The 26319-nt window shown below is 39.2% G+C and overlaps 1 protein-coding gene across 1 annotated transcript; it reads left to right on the plus strand.

The window, feature by feature from the left end:
* The first annotated feature begins 1352 nt into the window (after positions 1-1352).
* On the plus strand, positions 1353-25552 carry Ppm1k (protein phosphatase, Mg2+/Mn2+ dependent 1K). Its single transcript, XM_020186189.2, has 7 exons — positions 1353-1555; positions 8699-9216; positions 10193-10290; positions 17358-17523; positions 17848-17992; positions 19063-19197; positions 21887-25552. Exons 2-7 carry the CDS (start codon positions 8777-8779, stop codon positions 22016-22018), a joined length of 1116 nt encoding a protein of 371 aa, XP_020041778.2. The 5' UTR covers positions 1353-1555; positions 8699-8776; the 3' UTR covers positions 22019-25552.
* The last annotated feature ends 767 nt before the right edge of the window (positions 25553-26319 follow it).

Raw genomic sequence — 26319 nt, forward strand, 5'->3', positions numbered from 1 at the left:
CAAATGTATGTATTTAGGATATGTGTGTGTTTCTACATATATTGATATATTGCAATAAGAAGTTAAATGAAAAAGAAATAAAATTCCGGGAAGTCCATGAAAATTGTCTGTCAACCCAACGCAATCCTCAAGGTCATCACTAGAATTTGTAAGTATCAACATGAGTACCACTGTCCTAACAGGTTATTAAGTGCACTGAATTCTGAGCAGTTGTCCCTGGACCAGGATGCCTAAAATATCAAACAAGTTAATCATTGATCTTTAAACTCTCTAGCTCTCTGCTTTTCTCTACCTCCAGTGATATCACCACAGTTTAATCCCTGGCATCTTCTACTTTAAATATTCTCTACCAGTCTCCCAGTAGATTATTTCACCTGCTGTGCTCACATTTAACAGCGACTTAAAGTCTAAACCACATATTTTCAATTCTTTGCTTCAGATGCCTCAATAGAGAACCATTACATTTAAAATGTGATGCAAACTCTTAAGACCCCTGTCCCCTCACCGACCTCACATCATACTGTTCTTCTCACTATACTATACTAGAGCCACACAGGTTTTCTTCCCGTTCTTCCAAAACACCATGAAGTTCCACCTCAGTACCTTTGCTGTTCTGTCCCCCTCTGCCCAACACAATCATCATTTCTCTATTTCCAATGACTGAATGACTGATTTTCCTTCTTACTCTGAGACTCAGCTTAAAAGCGACATCTAAAGCCACCCCCTCCTCATTTTCCTTATCCACACCCTGGATGTTTCCTCCCTTGAAGTGATTTGTTATCTTTTATGTTTTGTTTACTTCTTCCTTATCCAACTGCATATTCTGAGGGCAGCTCTCGTGTGCATCTGGGTCAGGTTTGTACCTGCAGTGCCTGGTACACTGTAGGACGTCCTTCACAACACACAAATACTTGTCGAATGAGTCGATCACGGACGCCTGTTTGTTCAGCCACGACGAACCCTGCTCTATGCAAGCAAGGGAACCTGATAGATGCCTTTCAAGGCCAAGTGCTGGCGATCTGTTTTCGGTTTCCTAGCTGTCACACCCACTGCCCCCTGGCAGGAAGCGACACACCTCCCTCTTCCGGCGATGGCCAGGTGCCAAGCCTCCCCCAGCCACCACCCAGGCGCGCCCCCTGGGTGGCCGCAGCACCCACCTCGGGAGGGCGGGGCGCCACCGCGAGCCGCTACTGGCCCAAGCTGACGTCGCTCTGCCGTGGCAGCTGGAAGTCAGCGAAGTCAAACCAAAGTTGCGGGAGGCTCGTTCCCGTCGGGATCTACGATTGGCTGCGGTCGGAGTCGGGCGCGCCGCTTCGCCGAGCGCCGATTGGCTGGTGCTGCCGTCAGTCAGCGGGAACAAATTTCCCCTCTCCATTTGGCCAACTGAGGTTGAAAAATTTTCGAGAATTTCCAGGAGACCAGGCTGTGGCTGCTGTAATTGCTTGCTGCAGAGATCGGAGTCTAAGAAGAGAATCGTATTTACAGACCAAGAAAACCCTTCCTTCGCCCTCTGTAAACGAATTAAGAAAATTTCCAGAAACATAGCCATCACGAGGTAAGCGATTGCACAGTACAATTCATTTATTTATGTTGGCCATTTATGTTGTTTATTGGTGCCCCACTCCCCCGCCGCGATATGAAATAGAGGCCTCCCTGGGAAAGCAAGGAGAAATGTAGGTTTAATTTCCGCCACTTCCTTATTGGGATCCCGAAGCTCCAGGGCCCTTCTCTCCCGGCTCCTCGAGCGCCTTTCTTCCTTTTCGAGATCTAGAGCAGCTTCCAGGGGCGGAGCCCACCCTGGCTGCGCTGGGCGGCGGGCCTTGAACGTGACCCGGGCTGGCGGGAGGGGCTGGTGTGGGAGGGGGTCCGAGGGAGGGGACGGAGGAGGTCGCGGGTGGGCGGCCGCCCTCGTGTCCCCGCACGGAGGCCCCAGGTGCCCTTCCTGAATCCCGGGAGGTGAGGATGCTGCAGGGGTCAGCGGCATGTCGCCTCCCGGGAGAGGCAGACGTGGCGACATTGGGCTCTGTGTTCCCAGAGGAGGCGGACGGTGCCAGGGAAACGCTGCGATCTGCAGGGCCAGTGGGTGGTGTTGTCCTGTGATGTGGGTGTCCAACTCATCTGTTATGGTCAGCGATCTGACCTGTCCAACAGTGAGCTATTCAGGAGATCGGTGTACCGAAGGATGCAGAAACCTGGTTGGTTTGGATCCAAGGAACTGGGTTTTGCTCTGCCAGGAATGCCCTGTGTGATGCCTTTAATCTCAGCTGCTTTCTGAAGATTAGAGAATTCGGAGGAGGGGAACAAAGATGAAGCCCCAGGTGGAATCAGCCAGGGAATTTGGAGTCTTTAAAGCTCTACTGCCTTTTCTGAGCTTCAAACTGGAAATGTACAGTCAGAGCCTCATGAATTCTTTGCACCTTTTGCCAGGACAGAGCGAAGAATGAGGTTGTTTGGTGGTTTTAGAATAGGCAACTCCAGTCTGAGATTATAAAACGTTGGAAAACAGCAATGGTGTGTAGTGTTATAGTTAAAATGCCGTAGCAGTAAAAGGACAATGCATCTATTGAAGTGTGGAGAAATCAGAACCAATGCACCACTGTGTGATAAACGTAATAAAAATCTCACAGTCTTTGGTAGTGAGTTCTTGTTAATGATTTTCTTCTTGCAGCCTTAGTCACTTTTCACCGATCATAGATCACAGACACCTCCCTTCTCTTAGAGGATCCTAGAAAATAGGGAAGAGGCAAGAGGTGCTGGTGATATTGCACAGAATGTAAAGGAAAAATCCTTGTTTTTTTAGACAATCTCTCTATTGTAGCACAGGCTGGCCTCCAATTGGCCATTCTCCAGCCTCTACCTGGCCAAGTGCTGAGATTATAGGCCTGGTGACACCCAGCAGGAAAATCCTTCTTAAATGAAGTATAAAGTTACAGGTTTGGAATGCGATCTGTGCCTGTGTCTATATTAATGAAAATATTTAAAGAAATATCTACAGAATTAGACTAATAAGTACTTTTCATTGCTTTCATACTGTTTTCTCAGTCCTTTGGGGTTTTGTTGTATGTTGCTTTCTTTTTTCCCTTAGGTAGACTAGCATATTTTCTTTCCTCTTAGCAAGCTACCAATAAAGAAGATGTTAGTGTCCAAATTTGCTGAAATACATCTGAGATTTTCATACTATTTTAGTTTATTGAGATGCACGGGTTGTTTTGTTTTTGTTTTTAAAGGCTGGTAAAGAAATATTTGGTTTAAGAATATTTTTGTAAAACTTGTGTTTACATTGTGAAAGGACATTTGAACACAATGTTATACTGGACATACGAATAGAAAAAAAAATTCTAGAGGGAGAAAATCTGGGCAGGTGTTAGTAGTACTGACTTACAGAACTCCTAAGTGGTTTCGGCATGTACTTACAGAGATGACAGCATCATGCATTTTTGACCGGCTTGGACATCAAAAGCAGTTTAGCTTAAATTCTCAGTGCCACATCATGCCAGAGACTGTGAGTCCCTTTTCCAAAAATAAACTTGGACAGCTCTGAGGTGTTAAACTATTGAGGTATGATAAAACCAGAGTCATATGAAAAATAAAATTGGCACTATATACATGTAGCTGCTGATTACTGTTTTTCAAATCTCTGCTCCTTTATATTTTTTAATTGTGTACTTCAAAAGTTAACTGCAAACCAAATGCATTTTTTTTCTTTCCTGATACTTTGGACCTGAAATTTCCTGCTCTCAGAATGTGGCTTGTGATCAGTGCCCTCATGCAGAGTCTCTGTGCGCACCTTTATGATATCAAGATGTGGTTAACCCCCTCTGCCACAATTCCCCCAGTGGATAGAATTGTTAATCTAGGGGCCAGCTTTGTTCTGCAGTCACCATTCTGTGTCGGTCTTAAAATATCAGTCTTAAAAGTATCAGGTTGAGGAGGAAGATAAGGAAGGTTTGTCACACAAATCAATATGGAAATAGGAAAATACCTTCAGGTATTTATTTACTGACAATAGTAGAACACATAGGGTATTTTTGTGTATGCATGCAAACAGGTTTTTAAAAATTGTTTAGTTAGGTAGGGTGTATTGGCACATACCTGCAATCCCAGGCTCAGCAGACTGACATGGGGATGGAGAGTTTGGTGTCAGCCAGGGCTACATAGTCAGATCCTGTTTCAAAATGAAAGAAAAAAATGATATGTTTAAAGAAAATTGTGGCTCATGTATTTTGGGGTTTTTTTTGGAATTGAGGAATAAAATGAATTTGAAAAGCTTAGTCTAGAGAGGAAATTGCCCATTTTGTCCTTTTTGTATATGACCGTCGATGTATTTTAGATTTAATTATATAAATTACCTATGTTTCATAGGTAGAATTCCAGTCAAGTTATTTATCTTTACTTTCTTTTTTGGTGAAATCTTCATTTGATTTTAGCCAAAAGGCTGAGAAGCAATCCTTAGCAGTCTTTAAAGTTTATTTTTACTAGTAGAATACAATTTGTGCATATTTCCTAATGTTTTTCATTTAGTTAGCTTTTTCTTTTTTTTTTTTTTTTTGGCTGTATGGGGTTTGAACTCAGGGCTTCATGCTTCAGGTGCTCTACCACTTGAGCCATGCCTCTTATCCTTTTTGCTCTGATTATTTTTAAGGTAGGGTTTTGATTTTTGCCAAGGCTAGCCTGACCATGATCCTCCTATTTATGCTTCCCATGCTATCTGGGATGACTACCACACCCACATATTGGTTAAGAAAGGGTCTCATGAACTTTTTGCCCAGGGTTTGCCTCAAACCACAATCCTCTGGATCTCTGCCACCTGAGCACCTAGGATTTCAGATGGGAGTTACCAGCACCTAGCTCATTTAACTTTTGCTGACATACTCTTATGTATCCAGAGAGCTGAAAGGATGACTTGACTTCCAAAGCTTGATTTAAATGTTAATATGATTTATAAAAATAACCTGGTCTCGATTTCTACTTGAGAGGTTGACGCAATTCCCTCCTGCCTCTTCAAAAATCTTGCTGAGTAGCTGTGTTTCTTAGCTGGCAGGATGATAAACTGGTCCCAGTTCATTTTTGCTCAGCTCACAAAAGGAGAGAGTTCTTATGTGTTTGTGAACTTGTTCTCCACTCTTTTTGCTACAGAGAACACTGATTGTTTTGGTTTCTGTGCTTTAAGGTTTTTGTTGGTTCTATTCCCCTTGCCTGCTATTCAGTGCCTAGTCATTTCCATGGAAACTGCAATGGCTGTTTCTAAATTTGAAGCTGAGGAGGACATTTTTCATGATGTGCAGGGTTTTGTTGTTTGTTTCTCTTTCTGTCTTTGCTTTTTGTTGCTGCCTGGGGATTGACTCAGGGCCTTCTGCACAGTAATCATGGATGTTGTACCACTGAGCAACCCTAGCCTTTGTACAGGTTTAATTTAAAATTGGATGTTAGCTTGGGAACATGGGTTACCTTTAAATGGTTTCCTCAGGAGTCTAGAAGGGATTAGTATGGTTTAGCTTTTTTAGTTTTGCCTTTTTTTTTTTTTTCTTGGCACCATTGAAGTTTGAACTCAGGGCCTCATACTTGCTAGGCAAGTGCTCTACCACTCAGCAACACCCCCAAGTCTTTTTGCATTTTAGTTTATTTTTCAGATCGGAGCTCATGCTTTTGCCTGGGCTGGCCTCAAACTGTAATCTTCCTGTATCTGCCTCCTGAGTAGTTGGGATTACAGATGTGAACCACATTGCCCAGCCTACTATAATTTAGTTTCATGGTAAGCCTGCCTTATTTCCGGATTTATCACACATGGTTTTGACCAAGCATGGCCAAAAATTATAATAATGAATAAGAAAAAAGAATTTTCAAAACCAAAAACTTTCAATTTTCTTAAGCACATTCCACAGTTCAGTGGATGTGGAACTCTCAGTCAGTTGTGTTTAAATCATTGTGGGAGCTACTGAGTATTTTCCTGCTCTTCATTTTGTGAACATCTCCCAAAAAGCAAATGGTGCTACAAAACCAAGGTTAAAGTGAATGTGCTTAACTGAAGTAATACAGTGACAATTTAAAATTTTTTGAAAGGCTGCATGTCTTTAGTAGAAGTTGGGCAGAGTTGAGAAAATGAATGGAGCACCTGCAGTGCAGTGTGGACATCTATGTATCCTGAGCATGCACAGGTTTTCCTCCAGGGTGGCTTGCTTGGAACCACATACCTGTGGATATGGAGACACTTCTTAAAAATCTCCTGTTAGGCTGGGGGCCAGTAGCTCACACATATAATCGGAAGCAGAGATCAGGAGGATCACAGTTCAAAGCCAGCCTGGGCAAATAGCTTGTGAGACCCTATCTTGAAAAAAAACCCTTCACAAAACAGGGCTGCTAGAGTGATTCAAGTGATAGAGCACCTGCCTAGCAAGCATGAGGTCCTAAGTTCAAACCCCAGTAGAGCCAAAAAAAAAAGAATTCTGTTGACCTAAATGATGTTGACCTTGTTTTGACCTTGTTTTGTAGTACTCATAAGCCAGTTGTACATCTGGTTCACATTTAATCTCTGTCAATAACATGCTTTTGTAGCTACCTAATTTTAAGACCTGATTGCACAGATAATATAGAAGGAACGAGGCCAAGTTGATGATTGATTTTAGTCTGTGCAGGCTCAAAGAAACTGTCCAAGTTTATTTTATCTTATTTGTAAATGTTTCCAGTGGATAATGTTCTCTGCTGAGAATGAGACTGTATTTTATCATTTAAAAACATTTTGAAGGGTGAGAGAGAAAGAGAGGCAAGTGTATCCTGGGAGAGCTGCAGAATAACTTTAATATTTGTTTGTGATTCTGTAACTCTTTTAAAGTAGGTACAAGACTATCAAGTAGTCCAAGGCTAAATATGGCATGCATCGTCACTGAAGTAAAAAGAAATCTCTCCACAAGTCATTACCTATATGTGCCGTACTGTTAACGTTGCCGAATAAAATAGAACCTTTGTATTGTCTGTTGTATGTCACTATGAAGAAGTATGTGAGTCTGAGTAACTTCATAAACAAAAGCTCATTTCTCTCTGGAAGTTGAAGGGTAGAACACTGGCTTCAGCTCTGGTGAGGACCCCATAGCAGATAGCAGGAGTATATGCAACACCATGCTCATGTGGCCAGAATGCAATTCACGGCCTGGCTTTTCTAATAGTTTGCTCTGCTTAGAACTAACTAACTTGGGTCCCACAAGAACTATCTTAATCCCTTTGAGTGCATGGGCAATAACCTCCAAGTAGACCCCACGTTTTAAACACTGCCTCACTTAACACCAGCACACTGGGGACAAAGCTTCCAACACATGAACCTTTGGGTGACAAGCTCCACCCAAACCATAGCACTCTTCAGTCAGAAGCAAAAATACAAGCCTATCTTTTTGTAAATGGATGTATAAATTCTCTTTGATAGCCAAAGATGCTATGTCTCTACCATCCCACCCCAATATTGTCATAAAAAGAAGAGAATTTCAGTCTTTCATGTATAATCTTAACCAAAAGCCAAGAAGCAGTGTTCTCCACGTCTTTCATGATAGATACATCTGTTGATTTGGTGGCCACCTTTATCCTAAATTTTTTTGGTTTTTTTGGCCATATTGTACATATTTTCTTTTTCTTTTCTGATACAGGGTTTGCACTCAGGACCTTGTGCTTGCACTTGAGCCATGCCCCCAGCTTTGCTTTTCTTGAGATAGGGTCTCACTTTATGGCTGTGCTGGCCTGGAACACAATCCTATTTATGCTTCCTGCATAGCTGGGATGACAAGTGTTTGCTACCACACCCAGCTTTTATTGGTTGAAATGGGGTCTTGGGAACTTTTTGCCCAGGCTGGCTTTGAGCTGAAGTCCTCTTTTTCAGACTCCTGAGGAGCTCGATTACAGATGTGAGCAACCACGCCCAGCTCTGTTTTAAAATATTTTTATTAGCATGCATTAGTTGTACAGTACTGGGGTTTTGAACTCAGAGTCTTCTGCTTGCTAGGACAGGTGTTCTACTACTTGAGCCATGCCCCAACCTTTTTTTTTTTAACTTTAGTTATATTCCAGATAGTGTCTGAAGATTTTGCTCAAGGTCAGCCTTATACTTCCATCCTCAAACGTAGGTAGGTCTCCCCCATAGCCTTTATTGTGTCTTTGCTAAAACTTTGCCACTCTTTGGAATTATAAATATTCTATCAACCAGTTAATGTTTCTGCTTATTTCTGTCTATCTTGGAAGACTTCGTTGCTATTAATATTTGCCCTTATCTTTTCTTCAGAACAATGGTGTTCATAAGGGAAGAACATTTATTTACCGCTGAATCCTCTATTCTTGTCACTCAAAGTGTGGCCTGCACACACGCAGCTTTGACATCTCAGGGAGCCTCCCTCATGGCAACTGAGTCAAAAATCTGCATTTTAACAAGGTGCCCTAGGGACTGCAGGTTCAAGTTTGAGAGGCAGGTGGCTGGGTGCACCCTGTCAAGTTTTCATAGAATTTAAACACCATGACGGGGGTATTAAATAGATTCATTTTTGATTCACTATTCTTAGAAATAGGCTATGGGGCGCCTACCCAATATATAACCTGTGTGTATATACACATTTCTGTCTTTCTGTCAGATCCTTTCTGGCTTTCATTTTCCATAATGTCTCATGATGTATCATTGATATTCAAAATTATTGACTAATCTCCCTCCTATCCAACCTCCCCTCAGGTGCGAAACTTTTCTTAAAGACATCCATTACCCTTCTGCTGGCCTTTCCCTCCTGAATTGGGCCTTTGGAGTCCCGTTATGTCCACAGCTGCATTGATTACTTTGGTCAGGAATGGCGGGAACCAGGTGAGGAGGTGCATGCTGCTCAGCTCCCGCCTGCTGCAGGAGGACCGGCGAGTCACCCACTCCTGCCACTGCTCCACGTCTGAGCGCAGGTGCTCTCGCTTTGACTCAGACGGTAGCGGGCGGCCAGCCACCTGGGACAATTTTGGGATCTGGGATAACCGCATTGACGAGCCGATTCTGCTGCCGCCCAGCATTAAGTACGGCAAGCCCATCCCCAAAATCAGCCTGGAGAAGGTGGGCTGTGCCTCCCACATCGGCAAACGCAAGGAGAACGAGGATCGCCTGGGCTTCGCCCAGCTGACAGAGGACGTCCTGTACTTTGCAGTGTACGATGGGCACGGGGGACCTGCGGCTGCAGATTTCTGCCACACTCATATGGAGAAATGCATTCTGTACGTACAGTGACTGTCGCCCTGTTGATTTTGCAGTTCCCCTGTGCCTCCTTGAGATTTTCACCTTGTGGCTGCCACGTCCAGTGAGCAGGAGTTTAGGGGTGCCTTTCATTACTGATGAGTTTTTCTGCTTTGGAAATTGTGTGCTTTCACAGCTGGGGAAAGCACTGGCCAGAATTCACATCACTTGATTTGTGGGGATTTCAGGTGAATTAGCATAAATGAACCCATGAGAAGCATTTACTCCCTGCAGAGCCTGTAGTGTGCGTTTCAATACCTTCTAGTTACTTTTTCAACTGGTATGCATGCTTTGAATACTTGGCTTGTTGAAAATAGCTTTGGGTGATTTTCTTGAGAAAGTGCATTTATTGTGGGTGTCTGGGGTCTTTAAATATCTTATTTCAGTTATGTTTTTGCGGATCACACTATTGCTAGAATTAAGGAGGACAGGGGAGATGTGGCAGTTATGACCATGTACTGTTTCTTGTCTTCCTGTGTGTAATCAGGTCAATTCATCAGTTGATTTATGCATAATTTAACTCATTCCACAACAGAATTCAATGTTGTAAGTTAATATGAAGGAACTCTTGACCTCTCAAGGTTGAAGGATTAATTCTTTCAGAAGGGACTTGGATTTGTGTGCGTGTATGCTGGGAATAGAACCCAGGACCTCATGTTTGGTTTTTCCCAACCACTTAACTACATTCCCAGACAGACTTTTGTTTTTGATCCCTTAAAAGCCTGGTGTTCATTTTCAGTACCACCAACAAAAAAATAAGAAACAAAAACCCAAAGCTCATCACAGTGCCTGATGTTTAGAGCCTTAAATGCTTGCTCAACATCCCTTAAGCAACACATCTTGAGCTTCTGCAAGGAAAGTCTTGAGGCCTGGGTGCTAGTAAGGGTGACTGAGAGAAGGGAACCTATGGAGGAACCTACTGTGACTTGATTATGGCTCTCTTTTCTTTCCACAAAGGGATTTGCTTCCTAAGGAGAACTTGGAAACTGTGTTGACCTTGGCTTTTCTAGAAATAGAAAAAGCTTTTGCAAGTCATGCCCACCTGTCTGCTGATGGTATGTAAAATAATCGCATTCCTCTAGGCTGTGAGGAGGGGGTAAAAAGGAAGCAATTTAGGCCTTGGTGGGTGGGAATTCTAATGTATGTTATTTGTAAAGAAGCTTATGTGTAAATGACTTTATGTAAAGAATCATTTTGAATGTTGTTTGGAATCCAAACTAATGTCAGCACCTTACTTTTATATGAAATAAGGATTTTTCAGAAAGGGAAGGTCCAAAATGGTTGTTTATTCAAGATGCTCTTATGATGAGTAGATTCTTTTTTCCCTGATGGAAGTACTCTACAGGTTAATCACATCTAGGGTGGTGATTGTTCAGAAAAGAAGAAAATTGTCAATAAATCCTAAATACGAAAGAAAGTGGCTAATGTGCACCAATGTGCACATTTATTTACCACTGAATCCTGTATTCTTGTCACTCAAAGATGTCAGCAGCTTTGACATCTCAGGGAGCGCTCCCTCGTGGCAACTGAGTCAAAAATCTGTCAAAAATGATTTGTCAAAAATCATTTCAACAAGGTGCCCTAGGGACTGCAGTTTCAAGTTTGAGAGGCAGGTGCCTATGTGCAAAGTTGTGCACATAATTGAAAGGAGGATTTTTTTTTCTCCCATTTCTTAAAAGAGCTGGATCTTGCAACTTTCCAGTGGTACGTGATATTTTCATTTTTGTTAGATACAGGGCATGCCAGCTGAAGTTATTAAAAATTGTGTATTGTATGCCCTCCTTAATTTTGAAAGTAAAATGTTTCTGGTTTTGATTCAATTTATCAACGTTTCAGGAAAATGTAGCCAATGTTTTCTAGTTAACTGGCCAAATTCTTTGGCCCAGCAAGCTAAACTTGAAAACTTCTGCAGCAGTCATATAACATATGCCTCATAACTGATTTGAAAATGAATTGTTTAGGAATATTAATCTGTATTTGTTTCATCCTTTTCTTTAATGAGAAAAGTGCACCAAGGGAATATCATTTCCAGTTGGAGTGCCCAGGGATAGAAACTCTCCCCATTTCACAGATAAGGAGCTGAAAACTCAAAGAGAGGGCAAGGTTGGTTCCTGGTGCCCCTCATGGCATCTCTTACTTAATAATGATTCATATTTAATAATAAGGAGGGGAAAAGGGGATCCTGGGACTATCTTGAGAGGTGTTTCCTGTCCCTTCCCCAACTCAAGGCCTTGAGCATGCTAGGTAAGCAAGCTCTTTGTCATTGAGCTACATCTCCAGCCTCTTCCTGATCTTTTTTTGAGAACTTTACCATCACCCTCCTCAGAAAAACAATAAAACCCATTCTCGCTTTGTTCACAGATTTATTTTTAATTTGTAGATTATTTGGGCCCATGTTTTTCTTCTTCTTCATTCCTTTGGACTCTTCCCCCCTTTCTGCCACTGTCTTTCTTCATCTTTAAGATAGGAGTTTAGAGAGAATGAAGTTTATGCTTAAAATTTAGCTTTTGGTCCTAATAAGTAAGCCATATGCAAGAGAGGAAATGAAACACTTTCTTACAGCCTTATTTTTGGAAGTATGAATTTTGTATGCATTTATTTCATCCATTGTGAGATTGGCTGTGAATCTGGCTGCATCACACACATCTGCATACCACAGTGTTCATGGGCTGTACTGCTGGTGGTGTATCCCTGTTATTCTGCAAACAGCTGCAGCTTATGGGGCAAGGTTTTCAGATCAGAATATTCAAGAATATTAACATGGGCAACAACCACATACATTAGCCCTTCGTGGGTGCAGTCAGCCTTTCTGAAAAGAATCTAATCGGTGTAAATGCTTAAAACTATTGTTAGATTTGGTGTGAAATTTGAGAGAGCTCCTTTCCTTTCTTAACTAATATATTGTAACTCAAGGTAATTTGGAGTTTAAAGCATTATTTAGCTATGTCTTAAAAGAAACTTTCTACAGATGCCTGTCATATAATCAAATAGTTGTATAAAAATTAATCATAAAATGTAATTTATTCCTAATAATGAAATTAAGCCATATTGTTTAATTTGGTTCATCTGTCATGCTTTGATGTAATCGTCCCAGCACTTTCATAAAGCTATCTTAAAATTTATTTTTCAGTTAGTGGCCATTTGTTTGAAAGTTTAATGCAGCAAGATAGGATGATGAGTAATATGCTATTTTTAAAAGTCAGTTATAACACTGTCATTAAATATTATTGCATATAGTCTTATAATGTGTGCTCTTTAAAAAAAATCAGTGTTTTGAGAACATTTAAAATATTTATTCTTAATAAGTTGCTAAATCTTTCAAAAGTGGCAGAAGCTATTGGTTGGGGGCCTATATAATCAAATATACAAAAACCACTATGACAGAATGCTGTATGTTAACTTTTCAATTTCTGGATTAAAAAAACAAGCCTATCTCATTTCAGATTTCAGTTATTTAAATTTTTAAAAAATTAATGTTTTTAGTAAAAACTGAAGCAGTATCAGTATTATAAGAGTGGACAGTATTCTTTTTGACATGTCTGCCTATAGACACAGTGCTGGCTAAGGAATAGTTAGTGTGCCACAGTTTGCCTCAACATTTTATCATTTCTTTTGGCACTAGCCCCATTTTCACTCTTGAATGTTTCCTATGAGGTCAGAGTTTAGGGGGCTTATTCTATTTCTTATTGTGGTGCTGGGGATCAAACCCAAGACTCAAAAATGCTGTTACAGGAGATTTTAGACCCTAGGCCCAAATCCTTGGGTTCCACTTGTCAGGTCCCACCAGTGGCCCCAATATGCCAAATAAAGATACAAGTAATGGTGAGGGGCAGAGAGGAGGTTACACAACATGGATGGGAAGAGAGAAGTAGCATTTCACCCATTTTCCTCATGTTTGCTTGAGGTTTGAATTGAAGGAAGAACTGGGGGCAGGAGGAGTGGGAGCAGAATTATTAAACAGTTCCAGTCACAGGTATGTTCTGGTGCTTGTAGGTTGTCTGGTAGCTCATTGTTTCAGGATTGGTCAGGTGGTTGCTGCCTGGCAGATGGTCTTTGTCTCCTATATAGTCCTTCCTGGATTCCAAGATGGCTGCAAAGTGACTGCACCAAGGACACAGATTCAAAATGGAGGTCAGGATGTCTAGCTTTTATCCTGCCTTCAGTTAATTCGTAGGCCCAAGTAAGGAGTCAGTGATTTTCAGCAAAAGCTGCTTGTAAGTACCTGCTACAAAGCTAGACAAGCACTGTCATACTGACCTCTACTCCCCACCTCCCCTTCCCCAGCCATTCTTGTCACTATTTTTGGCTTTTTTTGTATCCAGTTTACACCATTAATATAGTTTTTACATTTAATGAAACCAGCCAGTAAATTAAAATGCTATCTCATCACTATTGTTTACAAATAGTCACTTAAAACAAACTTGGTGGTAGAAAACTTAGATTATAATTTTATATATTCTTCAAAATGTTTCTAGGTGGCTTAAGCTTCAAAGCTCCCCAGGGGACAAATGGATCAAAAAGAGAAGACTTGCTCTGACAGGGAGTGGAGATGTTGTCTTCCACCATGAGCTCATGGGAAACTTGCCTGCTCTTCACGTCATGGCCATGATTCTTTATGCAAAACTAAGCTACACAGTAATGTAGCTTACAAATGAACTTTTTTTGTGTGGGTCTGGGATCAAACCCAGGGCCTTGCTAGGCAAGCACTCGCTCTACCACCAAGCTATCTCCCTTCTTATGTTGGGGGCCAGCAAATGAAAAAAAATTAGGCACAGGTTTGAAGAGACAGACATTCTTATTGCACTGTTACTGCTTCAGCTCATTACTTTAATTTTGGTGTTCATGAGTCATACATGTCTAGAACACCCGTTTTTAATAAATATTGAAACAGTATTGGTTCATATGCATTATTATTTACACAATTGAGTAATAATTGGGGGTTGTTATTCTTTGAAAAGCACAGCTTTTACTTTTTGTGTTGCTATCAAGACTGATCATTTTTCTTCTGTTGTGTGGACCTGCAACACTGAGGAGAAGAGAGAGCTGCAGAAATACCCATTTTATGAATTAAATAAGTTTATAAATATTCATTAGAGCTCAAGAGCTTACTAGCCTTTATTAAACAATTAATCTAAATTTATCATTCTATTAAAAACAATGCTTCTGGATACTAAATCCCTTCATGACACACCATTGACAAAGGTGTTGCACCGTGTTTCTGGTAGGAGGTTCTTTGTCCCTTCTCAGAACATATTGGAGCCCAGTAGTTTGATGTATACTGTAGTTCACATCCTTAACGTACTGCTTTTCAGAGACGAATTATTCAAACCAGGAATTTGCTGTTTTGTTTTGGGGACAATTCTGATGCAACCAATCAAATTTATCATGTACTTTTTCTAACATAATGACACTACTGATTTGACTGTGTTCAAGACCAGCTGTTTAAGTGTGAATGGTGGGTCTGTGTCTGGCCACTGGTGAGTTTTGGAACAGGTGCATTTGTACAAATATTTTCCTATCTTGGAAGCCACAAAGCTAAGAGATAAATGTTAGTCTGTGATGAAAAAAAGTTAGATCATCTACAAAATACCATCAACTTGAGCAAATCGAGCTTTAGAATTGCTGATTTGGCATCTCCTGGAATGTTAGGTAATTTGTGGGTGAAATTGTCACTGAAATAAAAAGCCTTCCCCTTACTTTGCAGCTCTTTCTCTGCTCTGCCCTGTGTTGCAGGTTTGTAATGTTTGAGCACAATTCCTGGGTGAATTTCCTATTTGCCTCTGTGCGTGTTATCTGTGGCAGAGAACTGTGCCTGGTCAGCACCTCTAGACCTGGAGCCCGCGGACACTATATGCTGGGCTTCAGTGGAAAGAGAGATCTGCTTAATTTTGTCTCAGGTGAAGGAGTCCAGCGGTTCCTAGCCTGGACTACTGGAAGGTTCCCACATCCTCCCTGTCCCATTAGTTGAGATGACTTGCAGTAGAAATTGTCCAGTGAGTGTTAAGAACTTATTGAAAGATATCTTAGTTTTATAGTTATGTTGTTAGGGCAAAAAAGTGAAAATTTTTACCTCCATGTAAATGAAAATGAATGCTGATTTACTATTTATATTCTTAGATGCTTAGCAAACTAGTTTTGAAACTTTCCCCATAAATCCTGGGATTTTGGAACTGTGAAGGTGAGTTGATAAAAACAAAAACAAAAATCTGAGGCTCTTTTAAATCCCTAGGTGGCAGAGCCATGAATTGCTGCATGTTAAACAACAAAACTTTTATTTATGAAATTTTAACTTGTCATTGACAGTTTAAAAAGAAATTTTAAAAAGCTTAAACAAAGAGGAGGAATACAAAATTCCGTACACAGGTCCTGTCTGAATAAGTGTCTATGATTTCTTGCATCGTTCTTTAAATCATTTGGAAATAATATAATTGGTTAAACTGCAAATATGTCATTGTATAAAAGCCTTCATTGTTTCATAATCCTTTGCTCTCAAGTCAAAGGTTAACATTATATGTTATATATAATGACAGATATATATTTTAGCATTGCAGTGATATTGCTTGGACAGAACAGTTCCAAAATCAAGATAAATGGGAAGCTAGTGAAGCTGGAAATGCTACCTGTCAAAAAAGTAAATTCAGCATGAGTATGAAAGATTAAGTACAGTTTATTCATGTTTTCCCTTTTAATTTTCTGATTAAAGCAGGCATCTGAATATACTGATTGGAAAATCTATTCATATGTATTTTTCCAAAATGCATTAGTGATGATGTTTTTTAAATTATCTTTTTGGAAAGGAAAACCACAGAAAGATTAAATTTCAATCAATCAAATTTATAGCACTTTCCCTAAATCTAAAGTCAAAGTCACTTTTGATGTTACTTGAATATTTAATTTAAAAAATCAGTAACATTAAGTCGGGTATGGTGGTGCGTGCCTGTAATCCCAGCACTTGGGAGACTGAGGCAGGAGGATTGCTAAGTTTCAGGTAGGCTTGGTACAAAAGCGAGACCCTGTCTTAAAAAACAAAACAAAACTAAAGGAATCAGCAATGTTTCTAGCGATTAATACCTGCTTTATGTTATCTTTGTCAATCTCTTCCACTTTTTTTTTTAACTCATACTGTTACAGTATTCTTACTTTTGGCAAGGCTCAATGCACCTTAAAAGTTTTTAATAAGCAGTAAAGAACTTAGTATAGAGAAATTAAAGGAAGATGCAAAAATGCAGTTTCACTTGCAAGGAGGAAGTAGTGGCACGCTCAAGTCCGGTAGCATCGAATTTTTCTTGACATTAGCCAGAAAAAAATGCAAGTTCCTGGAGTGCTGCGTGACCCCAAAATCCTAGGAGTTGGAGGCAAACTGCATTAGCTCCCTCTGACACTAATGGTGTTGAATGCAATAAATTTATGGGAAACTAGAATGAATTTCATTTCTCGCCCCCCAAATCTTCTGTTAGTGTAATGATAGCTGTAACTGTTTCATTTCTAGAGAGAACACAAGATAAACAGAAAAGAATGTGGGCCTTCAGCCATTTTAGGATTTTTTGGTGAATGTTTGTAAAATTAAAACCATTGCAGAAGGAAAGGATATAAAATACAGCACTTGATGAGCAAATGCTCTGTCCTTGGCATGTCTCACTTAGACAGTTAACTTTGGCTAGGAGTGAGAAATGGAAGAAAAATCCCACATCCAAAGAGTAGAGAAAAGCCATGCTGCCTGAATGGGCCCAGCTCACCTCCGCATCCTGACATAATAGCCAGTCTAATGAAATTCCAATATTTTATTAGTGTTAGCACCTGATACTGATATACATAATTCTAAGTTTAAGTGGACTCTATGTGAATAGAGGTCTTTTGGAGACAGTGACACATTGTTTCCCAAGTTAGGTTAGCAACAGTTTTCTGTTTGCATGGAGCCTTGCCACTGAATTAAGTAGTTGTTTTCCTGCATGATCTTACTTACATGGTTCATTTGCATTTTATTTGCATAGCTCTAGTTAAATTAGAATGGTAACATCCCAGCATTAGTTTTTTATTATGCTTATGTTTAATTCTGTAATAAAAATTCTATAGCCAATCATTTGACTGTCACTAACGCACTCTTTTTTTATAATGTTTGTAGCAACCCTTCTGACCTCGGGCACTACTGCAACGGTAGCCCTGTTGCGAGATGGCATTGAGCTGGTTGTAGCCAGTGTTGGAGATAGCCGGGCTCTGTTGTGTAGAAAAGGAAAACCCATGAAGCTGACCACTGACCATACCCCAGAAAGAAAAGATGAAAAAGAAAGGTATTTGCCACCACGGATTGGTCACTCTGTGGGGATGATGTTTATAGTTCAAGACTTTAAATTTTACGTTTTTTTCCCTATGGTGCTAGGGATAAGCCCAGCTCCTCATGCTTGCTAAGCAAGCACTCCAACCCAGGTGTGCTTTTGTTGTTTCTGAGACGGTCTGGGCCATTCTAAAACTCAGTCCTCCTGTCGTAGTTTACTAGGTACTGCAGCTGTGGGGGTCTAAATTTTTCATTTTGAAACTGATGTCATACTTATGTTTAACAGCAACTTGGTTTTCTGCATATTATAGCTTTAGTCTTTTATCTTCTTCTTGAACAGGATTAAAAAATGTGGTGGCTTTGTCGCTTGGAATAGTTTGGGACAACCTCATGTAAATGGCAGACTTGCAATGACAAGGAGTATTGGAGATTTGGATCTTAAAAACAGTGGGGTGATAGCAGAACCTGAAACAAAGAGGATTAAGGTAAGAAAAGACGTGCAAACACATATAGTAAGAATGAGTGTAGGGTTGTCTCCAGCTACAGGATATCTTGAAAGTTTTTTTATTTGTTTTTATTTTTTTGAGACAAGGTCTCACTATGTAGCCCAGGGTGGTGTTGAACTCATGATCCCTCTTCCTCAGCCGCCCAAGTGTTGCGATATCAGGTGTGCACCACTCTGCCCAGCTTTGGAAGATTTAATTGAAGCCAAAATGATTTTTAAAGGGAAGAGTGATAAGCTTTTCAAGTAAAATATGATGGTGTGTGATGAAGTCTTTGGCTTATATTTCACCCCAACTGTGGATGAAATGGTTCTTTTGCCCTTCCTCTCTCACACCTGACCATTTATGGCCATCTCAGCTTGAGAGCCATCATCGACTATCCTTCTCCATCAAGTTAAATAATCCCCCACCTGTTTCTCCAGCACAGTGCCCCTATTACTCTAAACTGACCCCAACAGCTGTGATACCTCATTCTGTGAAACCTTTAAGCCAACTACAGTAGCTCACACAGAAATTGCTATAAATGTTTGTTCGTTAATTGCATGGAGGGTTTCATGTCTTAATGATATCTCACTTAATGTTCATCATATGTAACAGATACTTCAGTGGGTTTTACTATATGCCAGGCTCTGTTCAAAGAGATGCTACTAGGGCTGGGGGTGTGGCTCAAGTAGCAGAGTGCCTGCCTAGCAAGGGGGGCCCTGAATTCAAACTCCAGTATCACAAAAAAAGAAAAAATAAAATAAAGGAGGTGTACAATCCCCATTTTACAAGGGAAGAAACTCTAAGGCATTTGGAGGGGCACACTTTCAATGTTAAGAAGTGCTCAGCCAGCTGAATAGAGGTAGGAGTCAAACTCAGGCTATCTCAGCGTTCAGCTGTCTGCCTCTCCCTTTATGGTGTTACTAAGGAAAGATTTGTTTTATCCTTAGTGGTGGTTGATACCTGTTAAATTTTTACTATTTGCCTATGAAATCTTACATAGATGGCACTAGACATCATTCTATGGCAGAGTCTGGTTTAAGATGGTATACATTTGGTTCTCCTTGCAGCTACATCACGCTGATGACAGCTTCCTGGTCCTCACCACAGATGGAATTAACTTCATGGTGAATAGTCAAGAGATTTGTGACTTTGTCAATCAGTGCCATGATCCTAATGAAGCAGCCCATGCAGTGACTGAACAGGTAACATGGCATAATTCCTGCTAGATAGTTCCCAAGAAGGTAGTAAGGAAAAGGACAGGCCTGGGCACATAGTCCTGGGCAGCCTGGAGCAGCTACCCAGTCCTGGGATTTCTTTGAAATTGTGTGTTTTAGGGTGAGTGCTACAGCAAATGTCATACTGATTCGTAATACTTCCAATTAACAAGTTTTCACAATTTGTCCAAGTAGTTAAGTAAAATTAGCATGTCAAGGAAATGTGATATGTTCATTTTTTGACTTTGAACATACTTTGAAATGATAGCAGCAGCATTAATAAATTACAACAATAGTGAACTAATATGTCACTATGTTTTCAGACACTGTTCTGTTCACACACATTAACTCAGGCAGTCATCACACTGACCTTAGTAGGCTGAGTTTTTCACAGAGGAGGAAAACTGAAGTACTGCAGAGGCCATGTTGCAAAACTGGGCTTGAAACCCAGTCAGCCTTGTTTCCCAGGTCCAGACCTTTGACATTGAACAGGACTGCTCCAAGTACATAGCCTATTTGAGGGACACAATAGCGTGGTTGACTATTAAAAGTGGGTGTGTGCAAAAGACCAACAACTATACAGAAAGTGAATGGATGGGATTGTGTGTCAGTCAGAGCTGAAATTTGATAGCTGAGTGACACCCAGTAAAGAACATGTAAAGGTTACTTTGTGTTACTTAATAATCTGTTCTAATAGATGATGGTTTTAAGTTGCAGCCATTACTGATCATGCTTTAGTTCAATAGCTATTTTTACATTTCCAGTATTAGGGCCACATTTGGCCCAATTTTTTTTTTGCCTAATGGGGTTTGAACTCAGAACTTTGAGCTTGCTTAGGAGGAGTTCTACCATTTGAGCCATGCCCCCAGCCCTTTAGCTTTAGTGATTTTTCAGATAGGGCCTTGCACTTTGTCCAGAGCCAGACTTGGACCATGATCCTCCTATCCCTATCTCCCAAGTTGCTAGGGTTACATACATGAGCCGCCATGCCCAGCCTGGCCCAAATTTTTAAGTGCTAAGATTTGTAGTTGAGAATTACGACCTTTAAAAAAGAATTATTTTCTTGAAATAAGATGGGCAAGCATAGTCATAATGCGTCAGTTATTCACTTGGTTACTGTGCTGTCTGCCTAAACCAGTGCCAAACAGGGTGCTTATGAAATTGAGGAAATGGGCCCAGTTCTGTGGATGAATACTTCCTTCTTAATTCAGCTACTCATCTTGTGATATATGTGTTCTAATTCACAAAGGCAGTGATATTCACAGTGACTACATAGCATTTTGTTTTACTTGTGTCCCATAATTCATTTTAATAGTCCCCGTACTTGACAAATTTAGTTTATATTTACTTTACCATATTATGGGAGGAAAACTAATATTCTTGTGTTTATTTATACATGTTCCTTTTCTCAGATAGTATTTTATAAGTTAAATTCTAAGAAATAAAATTTCTATATAAAAAGATGCACAGAGCCAGGCTTGGTGGCACACATCTGTAGTCCCAGCTACTTAGGAGACTGAGGCAGGAGGATCCCTGGAGTTTGAGACGGGCCTGGGTAACATAGTGAGGCCCCATTTAAAAAAAAAAAAAAAAAAGAAAGAAATGAAACACCATTCTAAAGATTTTAAATAAGTGTCAAATTGCACCACCCTCCCATGAAATGTTATACATATACTTTTCACTTGCTGTTAGTTTGTATTTTTCCAAATTCTTAAAAGTGCTTTTGGTTTTTTGCCAATTTGATAGATGGAGAAATTAATTTTATTTATGTATTTTGCAGTACTGGTGACGAACTCTAGGGCCTTTTGAATGCTAGACAAGCATTCTACCACTGAGCTGTATCCCCCCAAAAATAAAACTTCAGTGTTTAAGTATGCATCTTTTTTGTTAGTGGAGTTAACTATTGCTATAGGTTTATTGGCCATTTGTGTTTCTTGTCTGTAGTTTTTTTTCTTGCCTAATGTTTTACTGTCATGTTTATCTGTTTCATAGTTAATGTAAGAACTTACCATATATTAACTATAATAGTACTTCGATACTGTAAAAAAATTTTGTGCTTCAATTTGTATGTAGAACTTTTTCATTTATTGAAGCTTTTTACACCACATATTTTTGTCACTCCTTTAGTCTTTGCCTCAAGCTGTGTAATCTTTTGAAATACATTTGACGCTAATTATAACCCAATCTCTTACTATAGTACTGACCATATCAGTCACTATTTGAACTTGTTCCTAAAATGGATTTATAATCTACTGCAGGAAATTTCCTTTAGGCCTACTTTTCCATTTTGCATGGAGCATAATACTCATTCTTATAATTGTATCTTTAATTTCTCAGACTAAATTCAGAGAAGTAGAATTGCTGGCAAGAGCTAACACTTTGCAAGTCTCTGCTGTGCATTAGGCCCTTTGCTAAGGGGTTTCCATGTATTTTAGGAACTGTGTACTTTTGCTCAGTGTTTCTACTGCCAAGATTGCTATAGCAAATATGGTTGTTATTCCACCTGCAATTTAATAACCTTGTGGGGATTGAGAGAGGTGAAAAAATCAGAAGCCTGTGAAATAGTTGTGTTTGGTAACTGTTTATAAAACCAGTTTAGCTTTCCAGAGGAAAGGTTATTTCTCTTTGTATAGACTCTGAATGCAATGTTTCTCTTCTTTCCTGGCAAACCATGCAGGCAATACAGTATGGTACTGAAGACAACAGCACTGCAGTAGTAGTGCCTTTTGGTGCCTGGGGAAAATACAAGAACTCCGAAATCAACTTCTCATTCAGCAGAAGCTTTGCCTCCAGTGGACGATGGGCCTGAAGGCTGCCTTGCACTTTAAGCTGCTGTGCAGTGGGGTAGTGGAGCATATCCAGAACTCACAGTCACCTAGGGTGTCTGTGACTTTCTTGGTCTGTACAGTTAGTGTAAGCTTAATAACGATGTACATAGGGGTGTTTTAGTAAGTACCCATTGTATTTGTGTTCCACTGTACATGTGCAGTATAAACACATGTCCTGAAGCTATGAGGCTATTGTGAATCTCTAAGTTAAGTGGGAAAATGAGAAGGGTTTTTGGTACATTTGGTGAGTGTTAAATTAATCGTTTTTTTTTTTTTTTCTTTTTTTTGTGGTGCTAGAAAATGAACCCAGGGGTTCATGTATAATTTTCTAATTTTTAAGACTCTTAGGCAACTATAGTTTCTTTTGATCATTTCTGTTCATTATTCAGCTAAACAGCTTCTTCACATTTCCCTGGATTTTGATAGTTATTCAATGTGCTATTTGCAAGTGGTTTTTAAAATTTTTTTATTTTAATTTTTTGTTGTTTTGAAATGAGGTATCACTATGTTGCCCAGGCTGGCCTCGAACTCCTGGGCTCAAGCAATACTCCTGTTTCAGAAGTACCTGGGACTATAGGAGTGCCCACTAAGCCCCACTCACAAGTGTATATTTTAAGTAACTGTACCAAGGAGTAAATGTGAAAACTGAATCCCCTGTTACAATATTTTGTACTCTGGTACATTTTACTTGTTTACTCTGAGTAAATGTAACCATGTAAAAGAAATTCATTCAGATAAAAAGATGTGGTTAAATTGTAAAGATATTTACAAGCAGTGCACTTGTGTATTTCAAATATTACCAGCCCCTCCCCATTCATTCCTATTTTCAGTAGTTAAATATGTTATATAGACAGGATTATTCCTTAATACCAGAAAACAATGTGCAAGCTAAGGGTCTTTGGTCAAAACACTGCAAAGTTAAATAATGACAGTATCAAACAATTTTGCATAATGTTCCCATTGTTGTTTCTGTTTGTATATAGTATATTTATATCACTTTTTCATTTGTTAGTAAAAATAGTACCACATTGCTATAGATGTAGCTTGAGATCTGTGCCTCAGTTTTGCTCATTTTTAAGGCTTATGAGAAGACTAAATCTAAAACAAACATTAAAACATTCAGTATTTCCTCTTGCTGTGTAACTTGAAAATGGAAAACTATACTTTTTACCTGCATGTAAGTTTGTTGTTAAACTGTGAATCCCTAAATATGTGTTTGGAATTATAGCCACAATTTATTTTCATAGACTCTGTAAATTTGCTTTGTATGTGCTTCATGTCTGTATATGTATATTTTGGAGTAATATAAAGTTAAAGGGAACAATCTTATACAGCTCCTATACCAGCATGCTTTAAGTTCATCGCTCAGGACACGGACAAACTGAGGGCTGTCCTCTGTAATGAAGAGTCAGTACTTATCAGCGATGAGGAAGTAGATTAAGAATGGCTGTAGGAGACACCTTATGGTAGGTAATTTATCTGGAGAACCCAGAAACAGAGTCAGCCTTTTGAAGCTGCATTGCTGTGTGGTCATTTGAATATAAATCAAATCACGGAATATGAGGAAAGAATACTGAATGCTAAGAGTGACGTGGAATTTTGTGATAGAAACAAAAGAAAAAGAAACCAAAACAGAAAAAGCTGATGTAGTAGATACCTTCAACTCTCAGTTTTCAGTGTTGACATTTTCTCCCTTTCTTTCTTGATGTTTTAAAGGTTTATTACAAGGGAGAAAACCCAAAATACATTTTCACATCTTCTCACCCTTTGGGAAAATGGGAGAATGCACATGTTGAGTTTTCCTGCCTCTATTAATCAGATATTGCCCCTTTTTAAAAAGTGCTAAATACATATTTGAAGTTTTTTTCAAGGAAGTTAGATAGAAAAAGGGAAAAAATTAGGCAGAGTGGCACATGCTTATAATCCCAGCACATTGGAGGCCAAGGCAGGGGGATCAGCCTTGGCTACATAGTAAGATCTCGGATCCCCCAAAAAATAAAATAAGTAAGATAAAAGGGGAAAGAATTTAATTTGCTCTTCCTTGTCTATGAGGTAAGAAACCAAAGAAAGACTAGCACAGCTGGGAAACTTTCTTACTCTTTCCCAGTCAGGTCTTACAACAGAAATATGGAAGTGATATTAGGAGCATGGAGAATTTCCAACTAACAGGGAAAACAAACTCTTATAGATAGCACTTGAAAGGTGCATATTTCATTTTTATTTTCAATTCACATTACTGTTCCTCTCTCTTTTTCACTTTAAAAATGAAGGTTAGGAGTGAGGTCAAGTTCAAAGGTCTGTGGGCCATTGATAGAGTGAGGTGAGGGTGAGTTGCCAGGCTTAGCAAAGAGGAGTTGGGTGGTTTGGGATGCACCTGACTCTTGTTTCACCTGAAAGAGATTTTGTTTGTTTGGTTAGTTGGTTCTGAGACAGGTGCTTCCTCTGTAGCCCAGACTGGCTTTAAACTTGAGATCTTCCAGGCTGGCTTTGAACTGCCTCAGCTTTCCAAGTGCTGGAATTATAAGTACGCACCACTCCATTTAGTTTTATAAAGAAAAATGATAAAACCCTAAGCCAGTCAACCTTGACTAAATGTAAGTATTAAAGTATAATTTAAAATGTATATTATTTTAATCCAGAAAGGATACGTATACATGTAGTAGGTCTCTAAGTCTGTAACTGGAAATTATGCAAATAGTTGTACAAAAATGACTATTATAAATACAGTTTTTAGTTGTAACTGTGAATTTTCCATGTGGGTACAGGCATGGTGTAAATTATATAGTATAATAAAACACATCAGTTGTACTTCTGTTTGCCTTTCTTTTACATGTATTATGCAGATCATCTTTCTGTGTTGTCAAACAATTTAACAGTTATTTGATGAACTATTCTTAAAATCATTGTGATGTTTTACAAGTATAAGTTCTTAAATACTGTATATATTCAAAAGCAAACATTGTCTGACTCTCTGTCAACTCTTCATTTGCCAGAGATCTTCATGTTTCCTAGCTGCTTCAAAGTCTTTTGTATTTTTCTGGAAAAATCAATAAATATAAATAAAAATAAATCCATTTGGGAGGGATCAATTTTCTTTCTTTGTACTCTACAGGCCTCAACATTTAAAAATTACTTTGAAGAATTAATGGCACATAACCTAAAGTATAAAAATTATTTTAGAAAAGATTTGGTTAGATTTTTAGTGCCTTAGCAGAGAATGAGTAAGTGTGCTTACTTCTCAACATCAGAACATTTAGTTACTAAGAACAGCTATGGATTTAATTTCATGGTAAACAACAGTAAGAAAGTGCGTCAAAGTAACATAGATTTGTCCTAAATTAACTTAATTTCTACTGAAATGCTCTTTTGTACATTTGTTTTATGATTTACAAAAGTACTACTTGGTGTACAGTACCTTTGTGGCTATCTTAAGTGTATGTGTTAGAGCAACTGTGAACAAAGTCATATATCTTGGTGTTGAAAATATCATTCTAATAAAATACATGCACTCAACACTTCTGAAAATTCAGCTGTGTTTATTTGACATCCAGACTGTTTGACATTTATTATGTATGTGATCTTGTGAAATTATCAAGAATAAGTCAATGAATACTTAGAAATTTCTCCTAAAAGTCAAGTTGTGGCTGTTTGCCAAATAATGTAAAGAAACTTTAGATGAGAAGAATATACTCTTACCTGCTCAGATTTTTGTTTTTCTTCTAAGTCAAAATTCATATTTTATTTCAATCTTCCAAATTTGATGGTACATCAGAGAGAAAATTTCGTGATGGTTTCTATAATGATTTGTCTGTAGTTTTGAAGTTCTTATAATGTGTTTCACTGCATCAGCTACGTATTATAAACTTATAAGCAGATATTTGGCAGTGATACTACAAAATTTTTAAACATTATATACATTTAACACAAGCAATGTTTAATGTCCTGTCATTGAATAAAATGTCCACCTTCCACAGGCACAAGGACCTCTTATAGAATGCGGCTCCTGGAGGTAGTGTGGTGGGATCATACCTGGCACTTTCTATATGTTTAGCAATGAGGAGTGATCATACTGTTTATTAAATGAATTATGTTTTCATTTCTTCTATGTCAGTGGGGAAACAGGCATTAGATATTCTAAATCATTAAGCCAAGTGAAGTATTTAGTATGAAGGGGTGATATTTCACCTTTGGTGTTTGCGTAATGCTTAGTTCTGCCTTTGTAAAGTTACGAGTTTGTATAAATATGATTCAGAGACTTGTTGTGAAACTTGTTTATCAAAGT

Source organism: Castor canadensis, chromosome 9, assembly GCF_047511655.1.
Source record: "Castor canadensis chromosome 9, mCasCan1.hap1v2, whole genome shotgun sequence".
NCBI lineage: Eukaryota > Metazoa > Chordata > Mammalia > Rodentia > Castoridae > Castor > Castor canadensis.

Bases quoted from the DNA above. Each gene is read 5' to 3' on its own strand.
- Ppm1k (XM_020186189.2), top strand. From the start codon at position 8,777: ATGTCCACAGCTGCATTGATTACTTTGGTCAGGAATGGCGGGAACCAG. The intron at 10,291-17,357 runs GTATGTAAAATA...TAATGTTTGTAG, and splicing joins TGCCCACCTGTCTGCTGATG to CAACCCTTCTGACCTCGGGC. The intron at 17,993-19,062 runs GTAAGAAAAGAC...TTCTCCTTGCAG, and splicing joins CTGAAACAAAGAGGATTAAG to CTACATCACGCTGATGACAG.